At 36.2% G+C, this 15,085-nt stretch overlaps 1 protein-coding gene and 1 long non-coding RNA gene across 3 annotated transcripts in view; one reads left to right on the forward strand and one right to left on the reverse strand.

The window, feature by feature from the left end:
- Positions 1–12,911, reverse strand: part of GTPBP10 (GTP binding protein 10) — a 29,513-nt gene extending 16,602 nt beyond the window's left edge. The window contains exons 1-3 of one of the 2 annotated variants that reach the window (XM_032305250.1): positions 12,784–12,911; positions 9,402–9,595; positions 155–246 (exon numbers count right to left, since the gene is read on the reverse strand). In XM_032305250.1, coding sequence (XP_032161141.1) covers positions 155–246; positions 9,402–9,595; positions 12,784–12,816 — 319 coding nt within the window. In that variant the 5' untranslated portion in view covers positions 12,817–12,911. The remainder of the gene's footprint in view (positions 1–154; positions 247–9,401; positions 9,596–12,783) is intronic. The other variant, XM_032305249.1, reaches the window with a different exon arrangement.
- LOC116569191 overlaps positions 12,909–15,085 on the forward strand; it is a 34,643-nt gene continuing 32,466 nt past the window's right edge. Inside the window, exon 1 of the long non-coding RNA XR_004276904.1 lies at positions 12,909–13,016. This is a non-coding gene — a long non-coding RNA (uncharacterized LOC116569191). The remainder of the gene's footprint in view (positions 13,017–15,085) is intronic.

Raw genomic sequence — 15,085 nt, forward strand, 5'->3', positions numbered from 1 at the left:
CCAAGCTGAAGACAGAGGCTTAACCCACTGAGCCACCCAGGCTCAGTTTTTAAAATTTTTAAAAAAATTTAAAGAGGAGCTATTCCTCACAGTTCCCAAACAACTTTAAAAAATATGTACATTTTCACAACCTTAGACTCTATAATACACTTACCTATAATTTTACCATCTTCATCAGTTACTGAAATACCCACAGGTACAGGAATTTCACAGTCTTTTCCTTTAGACCCTTTCAGTGCATTAACTCTACAAAAAAATAAAGCTAAATTAAAATAGGGAAAACCCACTATATTAAATGGACTATACTGAACAAATATAATGGCTTACAATGACTAGAAACCAACTTTTCTTGTTGATACAGATGTTAAATGGCCAAATATCAGAGGAAGAGAAAATTATTGCTATTTATTTGCATTTCAGACTATCATATAAAAACAATAAAAATAAAACAGATAACAAGATAAGTAATAATAATAATAATAATAGGTAATGATTTAAGTTACCAAGCTAACCAAGTCATTTTAGCTCATAATGAACTAAAATATTATATGACTAAAACAGAGTGATCATTGCTATAACACAATTAAGCTAGAAAAAATAGAATTATGTAGATGTATATAAACGAAAAAGACTCTGGGAAAAAATAGGAAATCCATTGAATAACAAACATTTTAACAAACGGACCTCAAATAAGAATACTTTAATTATGAGTGACTGATCTAGCTACTTTCACACTGCTCATGATAGAACTGGTACAAACTTTTAACAAGCATTCTACTTCTGGAAAATTATCCTAAAAAAATAACTGAATAATCATGTAAAACACTATACACTAGGATATATTTACATTGTGACTATAACAATGAAAAAGCCTATAATTACCTAAATGAATGAATGCCAAAAAAGTTGTTATTTCCAATAGTATATTAGTACACAGCCATTCTGAATAATTCTCTGGCATGGAAAAAAATGTTTAGAGAAAAGAAAAGATTGGAAAATGTTGTGCTCTCATATTTGTACCCCCAAATTTTATATACATCCACATAATCACAAACTAACTGCCACAAGTCATTTTGCTTAAACGTCTAAAAAAAAAAAAGACTTGGGTTGCCTGGGTGGCTCAGTTGGTTAAGCGGCTGCCTTCGGCTCAGGTCATGGTCCCGGCATCCTGGGATTGAGTCCCACATCGGGCTCCTTGCTCGGCAGGGAGCCTGCTTCTCCCTCTGACTCCACCTGCCATTCTGTCTGCCTGTGCTCTCTCTCTCTCTGACAAATAAATTAAAAAAAAAAAATCTTAAAAAAAAAAAGACTTAAAACAGTCAAGAAAAGGTTAATAGTAGTTATCTATGCGTGGAAGAATTATAAATGATTTTTTTTTCAAATTTTAAATTTTTAAAAAGATTTTATTTATTTATTTGACAGTGAGAGAGAGCACAAGTAGGCAGAGAGGCAGGCAGAGAGAGGGGGGGGAAGTAGGTTTCCTGAGTAGACAGCCTGATGCAGGGCTCGATCGATCCCATGACCCTGAGACCATGACCTGAGCCAAAGGCAGAGGCTTAACCCACTGAGCCACCCAGGTGCCCCTCAGATTTTTTAGTTTTATCTGATATTTTTAATTCTATCTGATAATTTTTGAGCTAGAATATCCTTTTTATAGAGATAAAATGAAGAAAAATACACAAACAAAAACATTATACAATTACATAACGATAACAACCAAGTTAAAGCTATCACATAATTATGTACCACTTATTCAGCCAATTATACATACAGATTCAACATCTACATACAATGCCCAGTGCTCATCACAAACGCACTCCTTAATCCCTACCACCTATTTCACCCATCCCTCCCAACCCACATCCCCTCTAGAAATCATCAGTTGCTCTCTACAGTTAAGAATCTATTTCTTGGGGGGTGCCTGGGTGGCTCAGAGGGGTAAGGCCTCTGCCTTTGGCTTGGGTCATGATCTCAGGGTCCTGGGACCGAGACCCGCATTGGACTCTCTGCTCGGCGGGGAGCCTGCTTCCATTCCCCTCCCTCTGCCTACTTGTGATCTCTGTCAAATAAAATCTTAAAAAAAAAAAAAAAGAATCTATTTCTTGGTTTGCCTCTTTCTCTCTTTTCCCCTATGCTCATTTGTTTTATTTCTTAAATTCCACATATAAGTAAAATCATATGGTATTTGTCTCTGAGTTATTTCACTTACCATAATACTCGCTAGTTCCACCCACATCTTGCAAATGACAAGATCTCATTTTTTTATGACTGAATAAGATTCCATTGTATATCTATACCATATCTACTTTATCCATTCATCATGTAAAGGACATTTGGGATCTTCCTGTTAATTTGGATATTGTTGATAATGCTGCTATAAAAATTACGTTCCAGGTATCCCTTTGAATTAGATTTTGTATTTTTTATTTTGGAGGTAAATACCCAGTAGTGTGATCACTGGATCATAGGGTACTTCTATTTTTAATTTTTTAAGGAACCTCCGTATTGTTTTCCAGAGTGGCTCCATCAGTTTGCATTCTCACCAACAGTGTAAGAGGTTTCCCCTTTCTCGGAATCCTCGCCAACACCGTGTTGTTAATTTTAACCATTCTGACTATTGTAAGGTGATATCTCATTGCAGTTGTTATTTGTATTTCCCTGATGATGAGTGATATCGAACATCTTTTCATGTGTCAATCATGTTTATTTTCTTTGGAAAAGACATATCTTTTGCCCATTTTTTAACTGTTTTTTGAGTGTTGAGTTTTATTATCTTTTACATATTCTGGATACTAACCCTTTATCAGATATGTCATTTGAAGTATCTCCTCACTCCATAAGTTGACTTCTAGTTTTCTAGATTGTGTGCTTCACTGTGCTTTTATTTTATGAAGTCCCAAAAGTTTATTTACTTATGCTTTTGTTTCCCTTGCCTCTAGAGACAATCTAATAAGTTGTTATGGCCAATGTCAAAGAGGTTACTGCCTATATTCTTCTCTAGGATTTTAATGGTTTCCTGTCTCACATGTAGATCTTTAATCCATTTCGAATTCATTGTTGTGTATGGCATAAGAAAGTGGTCCAGTATCATTCTTTTGCATGTTGCTGTCCAGTTTTCCTTACAACATTTGTTGAAGAAACTGTCTTTTTCCCATTGGATACTCTTTCCTGCTTTTTCCAAGATGAACTGACCTATAGTTTTGGGTTCATTTCTGGGTTTTCTCTTCTGTTCTACTGATCTATGTGTCTGTTTTTGGGTGAGCACCATACTGATCACTTGATCACTACAGCTTTGTAATATAACCTGAAGTCCAGAATTGTGATGCCTCCAGCTTTGCTTTTCAAGAATGCTTTGGCTATTTTGGGTCTTTTGTGGTTCCAAAAAATTTCAGGATTATTTATTCTAGCTCTGTGAAAAATACTGTCAGTATGTTGATAGGGACTGCACTAAATGTATAGACTGCTTTGGGTAATACAGACATTTTAACATTATTTGTTCTTCCAATCCGAAAGTTTGGAATGTTTTTCCATTTCTTTATGTCCTCTTCAGCTTCTCTCATCAATATTTTATAGTTTTCAGAACACAGATCTTTTACCTCTTTGGTTAGGTTTATTCATAGGTATCTCATGGTTTTTGGTGCAACTGTAAATGGGACTGATTCCTTGATTCCTTTTTCTGCTGCTTCATTGTTGGTATATAAAAATGCAACAGATTTCTGTACATTGATTTTGTATTCTACAACTTTACTGAATCCATGTATCAGTTCTAGCAGTTTTTTGGTGGAGTCTTACAGGTTTTCTAAATAGAGTATCAGGTCATCTGTAAATAGTAAATTTGACTTCTTCCTTGCCAATTTGAATGCCTTTTATTTCTTTTTGTTATCTGATTGCTCTGGGTAGGACTTCCAGTACTATATATTAACAACAGTGGTCAGAGTGAACATCCCTGTCTTGCTCCTGACTGTAGAGGAAGAGTTCTCAGATTTTCCCCATTAAGGACAGTATTGGCTGTGGGTTTTTTGTATATGGCCTTTATGATGTTGAGAGATGTTCCCTCTATCCCTACTTTGTTGAAGATTTTTATCATAAATGGATGTTGTACTTTGTCAAATTGCTTTTTCTGCATTTTTTGAAAGGATCATATGGTTCTTACCCCTCCCTTTATTAATGTGGTATGTGACATTGATTGATTTGTGAATATTGAGTCACCCTTGTAGCCCAGGAATAAATCCTACTTAGTCATGGTGAATGATTCTTTTAATGTACTGTTGGATTTGATTTGCTAGTATTTTATTGAGAATTTGCATCCATGTTCATGAGAGATATTGGATTATATCCCTTATATTATTATATAATATATATTATTATATAATATAAGGGATATATTATATTATATTATATTATATTATATTATATATCCCTTATATTATATGCAGTGTTTGTTTTTGGTTCAGGATTATGCTGGCCTTCTAGAATGAATTTGAAAATTTTCCATTTCTATTTTTTGGGAAAAGTTTGAGAAGAATGGGTATTAACTCTTCTTTAAATGTTTGGTAGAACTTACCTGGGAAGACATTTGTTGGGAGTATTTTCATTATTGATTCAATTTCTCTGCTGGTTATCAAGCTGTTCAAGTTTTCTATTTCTTCCTATTTCAGTTCTCGTAGTTTATATGTCCTAGCAATTTAATTCATCTCTTCCAGGTTGTCCAATTTGTTGGGATATAGTTTTTCATAATATTCTCTTAGAATTATTTGTATTTCTGTGGTATTGGCTGTTATTTCTCTTCCCTCATTCATGATTTTATTTATTTAGGTCCTTTCTTTTTTGTAAGTCTGATTAGGGTTTTATCAATTTTATTAATTTTTTTCAAAGAGAAATAGGTACTATTATTATCCGTATTTTATAGCTGAAGAAACAGATTTTTATACAGATCTTGAACACTTTAAAGGATTTACATGCTGAAGGCATGGCTTCTTCAAAGCAGTAGTTTTCAGTATTTCAATTGCAACTCAGTAAGAAATAATACAGTCATTCATACACACACACACACACACACACACGTACACATACAAATTCATATATATATATATATATATATATATATATATATATATGAATGACTTTAAGGTTTTGTGAAACCCTACCTCATGATAGTGCTGTTTCTTATTCTGCTTTTTTTTTTTTTAAGATTTTATTTATTTATTTGACAGAGATCACAAGTAGGCAGAGAGGCAGGCAGAGAGAGAGAGGCAGAAGCAGGCTCTCTACCGAGCAGAGAGCCCGATGCGAGGCTCGATCCCAGGACCTGAGTTCGTGACCTGACCCAAAGGCAGAGGCCTAGCCCACTGAGCCACGTAGGCGCCCCCCTATTCTGCTTTTTATATGAAATCTTATAAATTGATTTTACAACCCTAAGGCAATGTTTTTCAAAATACAGTCAAAACCAGCACTTAAAATAAGATAGGTGATTGCTGTACAACAAGATGTAGTACAATGCCACAGAACTATCCATGTTAAAATGGTAAATTTCATATTATGCATATTCTCCCAAAATAAAGGAAAACAACAATGTACAATATACCACAGGATAGAAAATAGAGTAACATACATGTGTGGCTAAAATGTAAAATGTTTCTCAGTATGGATGGCACAAAAATGGTTTAAAAGTTCCTATTAAAAAATTGAAAGACAGGGCGCCTGGGTGGCTCAGTGGGTTAAGCCGCTGCCTTCGGCTCAGGTCATGATCTCAGGGTCCTGGGATCGAGTCCCGCATCGGGCTCTCTGCTCGGCAGGGAGCCTGCTTCCTTCTCTCTCTCTCTCTCTGCCTGCCTCTCCATCTACTTGTGATTTCTCTCTGTCAAATAAATAAATAAAATCTTTAAAAAAAAAAAAAAAAAAAAAAAAGATTTAAAAAAAAAAAAAAAAAAAAAATTTAAAGACAGAGTCTAAAAACACTAGTTTAGAGTATTTAAAATTGTCTAATAGTTGAGCTCTTTTTCCCATGATTAACCTTTTCATATCCCCAAAACTAAAGCACATGAACAAATCTTTCAAGGAAAAGAAGATAAGGGAGTTAAGATTTACACTCAACAGGGAACAAATCTCTTTAGATGGAATTAAGTGAGCTTTGTTTGAAAAACAGAAAATGAGGATAGGTGAGGGTAGGTGCAAGTGGTGAGGTTGTATTGACAAAGCATGGTGGTTTGGCGTAAGGACACAGACTGATTGGAAAGCACATTCTTGAGGTAAAATGGGGGATAAATGAGGCAATGTGTAGATACCAGCATATAAAAAAACTCCCTTGTATTAAATATTAAACTCCAAATACATATTTCAAAAAGTTAAAATACCAATCTATTTTCAAATCAATCATTTATGAATTTAATTAACTTACACAAAGCTTGTGCACTGAAATTTAAAAAGTAATACTTTAAAATCACAGCATGATATACCATACCTCAATGTATGAGTTCATCTTTGAGTGTACTACATCTAAGATATCATTTTGGTGTCTGGTTTATATTTGATCCTCATTAAGTGTGCGCTGAATTAAACAAAATAGACACTATCTCTGTTGTCACTGCAAAATGAAAATAAATGATAGCTCAATTTCATCAATCCAAGAGTCTCCCTTTTGGTTCTACAGCCAGAAACAAAATGTCATATAAGATACCTTGCAAAGCTCTTGTAGATTTCTGATTATTGACGAAAACTAACACTGAACAATTGATTTTAAAAATAACATTGAACATTGCATGCCATAGCGGACCACAAATATGCATCTCTTACAACTGACTGCAGGGAACATCAATGACCCATGACCCAAGCTGATGTGCTCTGAAATCTTAAAGAGATGATGCTTCCCACAGTCTATTTCTTACCAATGATTAGGTGTGGCAGGGTAACTAAGCCAGCCCCTTTGTAGGAGACATGAATTCCTCCTTTGGTTTAAGGAGTCACTATCAGCTTTGCCTTAATTTTCTTAAAACTGCACAGTGGATTAAAATTTTGCCTTTCTTTCTTTCCTTTGTAAGGCTTAGATTTGCACAGTGGTCAGACAACTTTCCCAACATCCTTCAGGTCCCTCTCCAATTTGTCCTTATAGGTGTTTTCCCAATAACTCTCTTGTTCATCACGTCTTACTTTGGTACCTGCTTCTTGCAGGACCCAAATACAGACATATGGTGGCATAATTCATAAAATTATAAAATAATACATTCAAATGCTGGCATCAGTAAGTATATTCAACTTAATTTACCTGAACTGCACAAGATAAATAAAACTGTTACCTCCTCCTCCTTTAAATTCTTCCTTAGCTTCCATGACACTAAGTCTTTCCTAACTCTCTATTTTTAGATCACACCTTCTGTTACTTTTCCTTAAATGTTGGTGAATAACAGAATTTGATCCTCAATTCTTTTCTCTTCTGTAATGCACCTACCCTAGTCCATGCTTATGATCAACAAATTTATCTCTAGACCTGACCATATTCCTCAATCACAGACTTGTATTTCAAGTGTTTGCTGACATTTCCAAAGATCCTTCAAACTCTTTTCCTACATCTCAGTTGCCACTTTCTATTGTAATCCTTTTCTTTCTTTTTTTTTTTAAAGATTTTATTTATTTGACAGAGAGAGAGAAATCACAAGTAGGCAGAGAGGCAGGCAGAGAGAAAGAGGGGAGGAAGCAGGCTCCCTGCGGAGCAGAGAGCCCGACGTGGGGCTTGATCCCAGGACCCTGGGATCATGACCCGAGCCGAAGGCAGAGGCTTTAACCTACTGAGCCACCCAGGCGCCCCTATTATAATCCTTTTCAAAGAATGATACTATCATCTACCCACACCTCAAGTCAAAACATGGAAGTTGGCCTTGATTTATTATTCTCTTTCAACACTCCATCAATCGCCAAGTCTTATTTATTTTACTTCTTTAATATAGTTCTAATCCATCCACTTCTGTCAATCGAATTCATCATTCAACTAATGTTAACTGATATCTACTATGTACCAGTCACTCTACTAGAAATCTGGGAAGAAATGATGATCTAAACTGTTATGTTCCCTGCCCTAATGGACCTCAGTGGTAGTCTGGTTAAGAGAGCAGACACTAATCAAATACATGAGAAAATGGAAAATTATAACTATGACAAGTCTTATGAATTAGAACTTACAGTGGGAGTTCATATGGGAATTCTGACTTCATCAGAGAGGTCAGGAAAAAGATGTCGGCTTAAATCTAAAGGGTTCATAGAAGGCAATTGGATGAAGGGGAGGAAAAAGCATTACAGAAAAGGTAACACAAAGCCCCAGTGATAGAAGACAAATGCCAGTATAAGATACTAAAAGAAAGCCAACATGGCTGAAATGCAGAAAACACAGAATGTAGAGGGAGATGAAACTAGAATGATGGGTACAGACCAAGCACTGTGTATTTCATCATTTCTGAAATACTGCAATATTCTCCAAATTGATCTCCTATCTTGAGTCTCAATCAACACCTCCAATTCATTCTTTAACCAATTATCCCCAGAGTGATTTTTCTAAGACACTAATTTATTAATGTCCCTTTAAAATCTTTCAATGGCTCCCCATCACTCTAAGATAATCTTCAAACACTGTAACACAGCATATCAGGCTCTGCATGATCTGGGCTATGTCTTTGTTTTAAAATGAGCCACCCCATTTGTACCACAGTTATGCTAGAAATAAGTATTATTTCACCAGTTTTTTCCCTCCTAATGCACTGCCTTTTTTGTTATACACTTACCAACACACCTTTTCCTGCCTTGATTGTCTGGCAAAGTTCTATTTCCTTCTCAAGACTTGGTTCAAGCACTACTTCCAAAATACAGGTAACTGAGTACGGTTTTTAAAAAGTTCTTTTCAAATTTTGAGGGCAGCATATATTCCATAAAAAATAACAAAAATTTACAAAAAATAAACGGAACATTTTGTTACAGGGAGAAGACCAAAACAAGTCAAAGGAAAATACACAAGGGACTTAGTGAAACAGGCTCTACATCTTAAGACCCCAGCAGAACTACTGGTGATGGTAGGCTGGGTAGAACAGTTGAGATTTGGAAAAGGTTTCCCAAAGACTGCTAAAAATTTAATTTTAGAAGAAGACAGTGGAGGTCATTTTCTGTTTTCACAGCAAAGTGCAAAAGAATATAAACAGACACTAAGAGAAGAAAAGGATAAAATTGTTTAAAAACTGAAACATTCCTTAGTATCTACCCTTTTTATCTTTACTAGAACTGAGATAATTATTGTAGACTTCTGCTCATTTATAAATATAGAATATAATTTACTTCAAATTACCAATTCAATCTTGATTTTCTAACCTTTTTTTCCTCTGGGATTAATTTTCTAAAATCAAAGTCATTCAGTAAATACTTACCGACTATTTGCTCCTTCTCCAGCCACAAATCGTTTCTGAGGATATTTATCTTTAAGTTGTTTTAAAGTCATCCTGTTATGGGCTACAACCCAGACGTCACCACCTTTTCCACCTTCTCCCCCTAAACGAGGGTAACCCATTCCACCACTTCCTCCTTTGGTGAAGAGTCTTAGGTTATCAATGAAGTTTCCATACTTTAAAAAAAGAGAGAGAAAGAGATCATTTGTATACCAAACATGCTTACCAACTTAGAACTCCCTATTCTTTTGTTTTTTTTTTTTTTTTTTTTTTACCACTAAAGCTCCTAAAAAAATCAATATTAGCTTTCTGATTGTCAAATCTATAGTCTTTTTCCTTATTTCACCTCTGGTTTGACCTCCCTCTCCCATTTGATTAATTCCCTTAAGATCTCTTTTTTTTAACTTGTCAGTTATCCCAATTTGTGTCTCAAGGTTTCTGACACTGTCCCCCTTTTCTCGAAAGATTTACTTACTTAATTTTAGAGAGTGCATGCATGTAAAAGCAGGGGGGATTGGGGGAGGAAGAGGAAGAGAGAGAATCTCAAGTGGACTCCATGCTAAGCGGGGAGCCCGATGCAGGGCTTGATCTCACGACCCTGAGATCATGAGCTGAGCAGACATTAAAAGTCAGATGCTTAACCAAGTGGGAGCCCTGTCCAACTTTTCAATCTAGATTTTCTCCTCTGGGTGATATCAGACTGTACCAGTAAACTATCATCTAGTAGAAATATTCTATATATCTAGTCTGTTGGCTATCTCCATCAGGAGGTAAGCTTAATAGTTTAAAGCAACCAAGAGCAAGATCTGCATTTAATTCATATTTGAAACCTCTCAAATATTTAACTTTTTCTTAGACATTAGTTGAAAGGGTAATAGTCACTGTAGATATGCAACATGGCAAAACCACATTTTTCTACAGGTAAATTCTGTTCCCCCAATATTCTCTCAAATAATTGAACCACCATTTATCTAGTCATGGAGTCTATAATGGGGCATCTCTGACTACACCTGCTTCTTTTCTCAAAGCTCTATTACCTATTTCTCCTTTCTGATACCACTGCCTTAGTATTTTGACCATTACACTAGCTCTAAAACGCTCTTGCAATGTCTAATCATTCCTTCAATTCAGCCTTTGTCCTGCTGCCTGAGCTATTTTTCTGAAAATGGATTTGATCTCTAATTATATTTCTCCCTACTCAAAAACCATTCATGTTTGTTTTTGCTGTTTATGAAATAAAGTCTAAAATTCCCAGTAGTAAAAGTTCTTAACTAATTCTTCCAATTTTTTTCATTTGTTCAATCTCCATCTCTCCTTCCTCTCTTTGCTCTGTACTACATAATCTACTATCACATTTCCATGCCACTCTGCTCAGATTTTTCCTCCAATGTCAAATGTTCTTTTCTACCATAAACCCACTCAAATGTCAATTTTCTGATGTCTTTCTTTATTCCTCTAGTCAACACTTACCACTGACTTTGCTGGACTCTCTCAGCAATTAGACCATATCTTTCTTATTATGCCTTTTGAAATCTTATATTGCATTTTTTTTAAAGATTTTATTTATTTATTAGACAGAGATCACAAGTAGGCAGAGAGGCAGGCAGAGAGAGAGGAGGAAGCAGACTCCCTGCAGAGCAGAGAGCCTGATGCGGAGCTTGATCCCAGGACCCTGGGATCATGACCTGAGCCGAAGGCAGAGGCTTTAATCCACTGAGCCACCCAAGCGTCCCTTATAATATTTGTTTTCCTCACTAAACTTCTGCAGGTAAAGATCCTAACCTCTCAAACTATCAAAATTCCTTACAGAGCAATTTCTTTAATTGACAGTCTTTGGTCACTTAGCATAGGTTAGGTACTAAAAACATCTTTTTCCAAAATATGTATAGTCCACTGACCATTCCACTATATTCTGGAGGAGGGGATAAGGATAGATCCCACTAGCACATTTAGTAAAAGCTCCCTTGGTGATTCTGATGCGGTCTAGTTCTCAGATTGCAATGGATGGGAGCACAACAAAGATTTAAAGTTTAGGTTTTGAGTACACAAATGTACTCATGAAATAGAGTGTTCTAAGGGAACATGGTGGAAGGAATATATAAAAGATGAACTTGAGCGCTAGCCAGAGTATTTTTGCAGATGAAGAACTTATACTTTGATTCTGCCAGAATAGATCAGAAATGAGTCACATATAAGTGAACAGATTCCCCTTGCAAACAACATTTAGTGGAAGTAACTGTTTAGGACAGTAAGGTTACACAAGCAGCCTTTCATAACTGAGCCACACAAACACACAAAGAAGCAGTTTCTTTTTGGTTGAAGAATTAGTTACCTCATACACCTCAATATTACCTTTCCCATGTTTCTTTTCTATTGGCTATCTATTTTCTGGAAAATAGAGGACTGGATGAAGTACGATTTAATTTGGGGTGCCTGTCTGGCTCAGTCAGTAGAGCAGGTGACTCCTGATCTAAGGGTCTTGAGTTCAAGCCCCACATTGGGCATAGAGCTTACTGAAAGAATCAAAAAACTTCCAAACTCCAAAAAAAAGAGAAAAGAAAAGAAAGAATAATTTAATTTAGAATATTATTAACCATGCCTCTCTGTCGCCAATGAAAAAAAAGTTTCTGTTTTTAAAGTTCTATTCAATGTGTAAAACATTTCTTACTACTCTAGATTCATCATATTTAGGGGTTTAGAAACCAAACTTAAAATGAGTATCTGACTGTCGTCATTTTTAATGACGCCAGCAAGTCTCAAAACATTACTAGTGAGGCTCTTTAAGATTTTTTTCTTTAATTTTGAAGCAACTGTAAATTTTACAGAAACGATGTCTAAAATGAACACGGCATAAAAACTGACCTAAATTTCTTGCAAGAAGGCAAGCCAATTACATTACTTTCCTTTCCTGATGAGTAGTTTTTAGAAAGCTCTTAAAAAGAGTACACTAGAGAAAAACATATATAGGAACAGGCTATGGATATTATTACCTAAAAGAAGAAAAATAGACTATTTGAGCCAAAAGAAAGCGTCAACCCTACACACTATGTATACCATATTGCATGCCTAAAAGGCAGGCAGGTTTCCCCAGCTCCCCATCCCGCGTGCACACAATTCCCCTGAAGAACCTCAAACCTTATCTCTCCAAACAACCGTCCTAAGCCGTGCCAGGTAGATATAGTCTTCACATCCCTCACGGGCCAAGCCTAACTCCTGGAAGGGCTAAGAGGAGACAACTACAGTAGAACCAAGCAGGAAAGAGGCCCCCAGAAAGAAAAAGGGGGGGAAAGGCGAACCAGAGTTCTCAGGTGGCGTTACAGGCACCATGCTCTGAGCAACAGGATGAGAAACACCGGACACGGACCTTTCTGAACCACACGCAACTGCAGTGCACCATCACTGCGAAGTCCCAGGACTCATTCCCGAGGTAGGTGTCCACATCGAGTTAACGCGCGGAATTTTGACGTCACCACTGGCGGCGGAACCTATTTTGCCTACGCACGCGGCTGCAGGGATGGCGCATGCGCTCATGGAGAACTCCCGCGGACAAACGCAGGCGCAGACGTAGACGCGGGCGCTGAGCGGCGTCCCTTACTGGTAGGTGGGGAAAAGTAACCTCTTCGTAGGCATAAAGCGCCGAAAAACGCCGAGAAAATGTTGAGGCGCCCTCAGGCACGCGGCAGTCAGGTGCAGAATGGATACCTAGGAGATTAACATTTAGTATGGGATGGCACTGAACATGGGACTGCCCTGCACGAATTTTTACTCTGATTGAGGAAACCAAGGGTACCACAGTCTTCACTCGGGGAAGCGGAGTAGAAAAAACAAAAGAACCACCAAACAGACCATAAGACCAAACGCGTAAAAGTCGCAAATTCAATTGCGAAAAAAGAGCGCGAAAAGCTGTTTGTTCATTGACGGATTGAGTAACCTCTTGTAAAGTGCCCGGAGCCAATGCATTTAAAACTTGGGACGCAAATGTCAGGACCTGAGGGCTGTAACAATTTCATTGTGTCTAGTGAGGAAGGAAATTTGTCTTAAACAGTTTGGGAGACATTAGCTTCTTGGAGGTGGGTAGACAAGCCTTTCCTCACCTCACATTTAAAGCGCGGCTTTGTGAGAATTAAAAAGCCTATTTTCCTCAGCTTGAGCAGGACCAGCAGAGAAAGTGGTAGCCCTGAAGTCTGCCCCACCCACCTCCAATCCCTCAATGCCTCATGAAATTAAAAAAAAGAAAGTCCACAGCTAAGTTAGGCGGCCCCGCACCACAATGCAAGTCTTACAGTAATCTTTCTTAACCACTCAGAATTCATTTCTAGAATCTTTTTCATATTTTTACCCCTCTTTTATAAAAGTCATCATTTGGAGATGAAAAAAATGTGAAAAATATCCCTGTCTTGATTGCTTTGTTGCTACTGAACCTCACTCTTCCCCACCAGTCAGTAAAGTTGTGATTGTTGCTTAACCTGTGATTAATTAATCAGGACGTTAGGCTGTTAGTACGTAGATGCTTAGTTTAATCTTGTTAATATTTGCTGCCATTTAGATTACTCTTTACAAGGTCTTTCTCTTCAATCAGAGTAGTGTTAAGCCCAATCTATTTATTTTCTGGGTTTTTTTTTCTTATTAATGGACACAAGCCAAAATTGTTTTCTATCCCATAATGCATGGGCAAATGATAACAGCAAATGAAAATAAACGAGAAAATGATACTTAAACATCCTAAAATACAGAGGAACATTATGTACTATAAACAAAGGAAAAAGTATATTTTCCTTAAACAAAACAAGGTCAGAGCCTGAGATATTTATTATAGCTCTGGTTATCATTTAGTAAAAGAAACATGAAACTGGAAACTTTTGCCTTTAAAATGTGCAGCTAAAATGAAGGCGAGGTGAAATGACTCAAGGTATTATCCAGACCTGATGCATAGGTCATTGTTGGATAAAATGTCACTATCTCTGCCACTGAGAAAATGCCACTCTCTTCTGCATGGTTGCTCAGAAGATAAGAATATATGCAAACTATTAAACTCAGTGGCACTAGAAAATTTTGCATAATAGGCATGGTAGTCCCAAAGGAGCCGTTGGCATAACTCACAATTTGATCTAAAAAAATGTTTAATATAAACTAGAGTTATTCTAATACAAAAATTTTAATAAGCATTTTATTTTGGAATAAATCTAAAATTACAGAGAGGTTACAAAGATAGCCCAAGGAGTTCCCATCCCTTTACTCAGCTTGCCTTAATGTTAACATACAACTATTTGTCAAAACTAGGGAATTTATGTTTGTACAATACTATAAACTACAGACTTTACTTGATCTCATTACTTTTTATTTATTTGATCTTTTATACTCATTATTTTTTATTTATTTGATCTCATTACTTTTCAACTACAATCTTCTATTCTAGAATATAATTTTGGATACCACATTACATTTAATCTGATAAATATTTTACTGTAGTTGTTATTTTAAGAATAAAATGAATATATAATTTAAAAATGTAACATTTTATAATTTTGTACTGTTTAATTTTATCAGCAGACTGAAATGAAAATTGTCTAAATTATCCGCTTTGTAGATTATTTAAATTGATCTTTTGTCTTCTCACCTATTAATTAGATTCTTAACTTTTGTCTGTCATGCTTTCGGTTCTGCTG

Source organism: Mustela erminea, chromosome 11, assembly GCF_009829155.1.
Source record: "Mustela erminea isolate mMusErm1 chromosome 11, mMusErm1.Pri, whole genome shotgun sequence".
Lineage (NCBI taxonomy): Eukaryota > Metazoa > Chordata > Mammalia > Carnivora > Mustelidae > Mustela > Mustela erminea.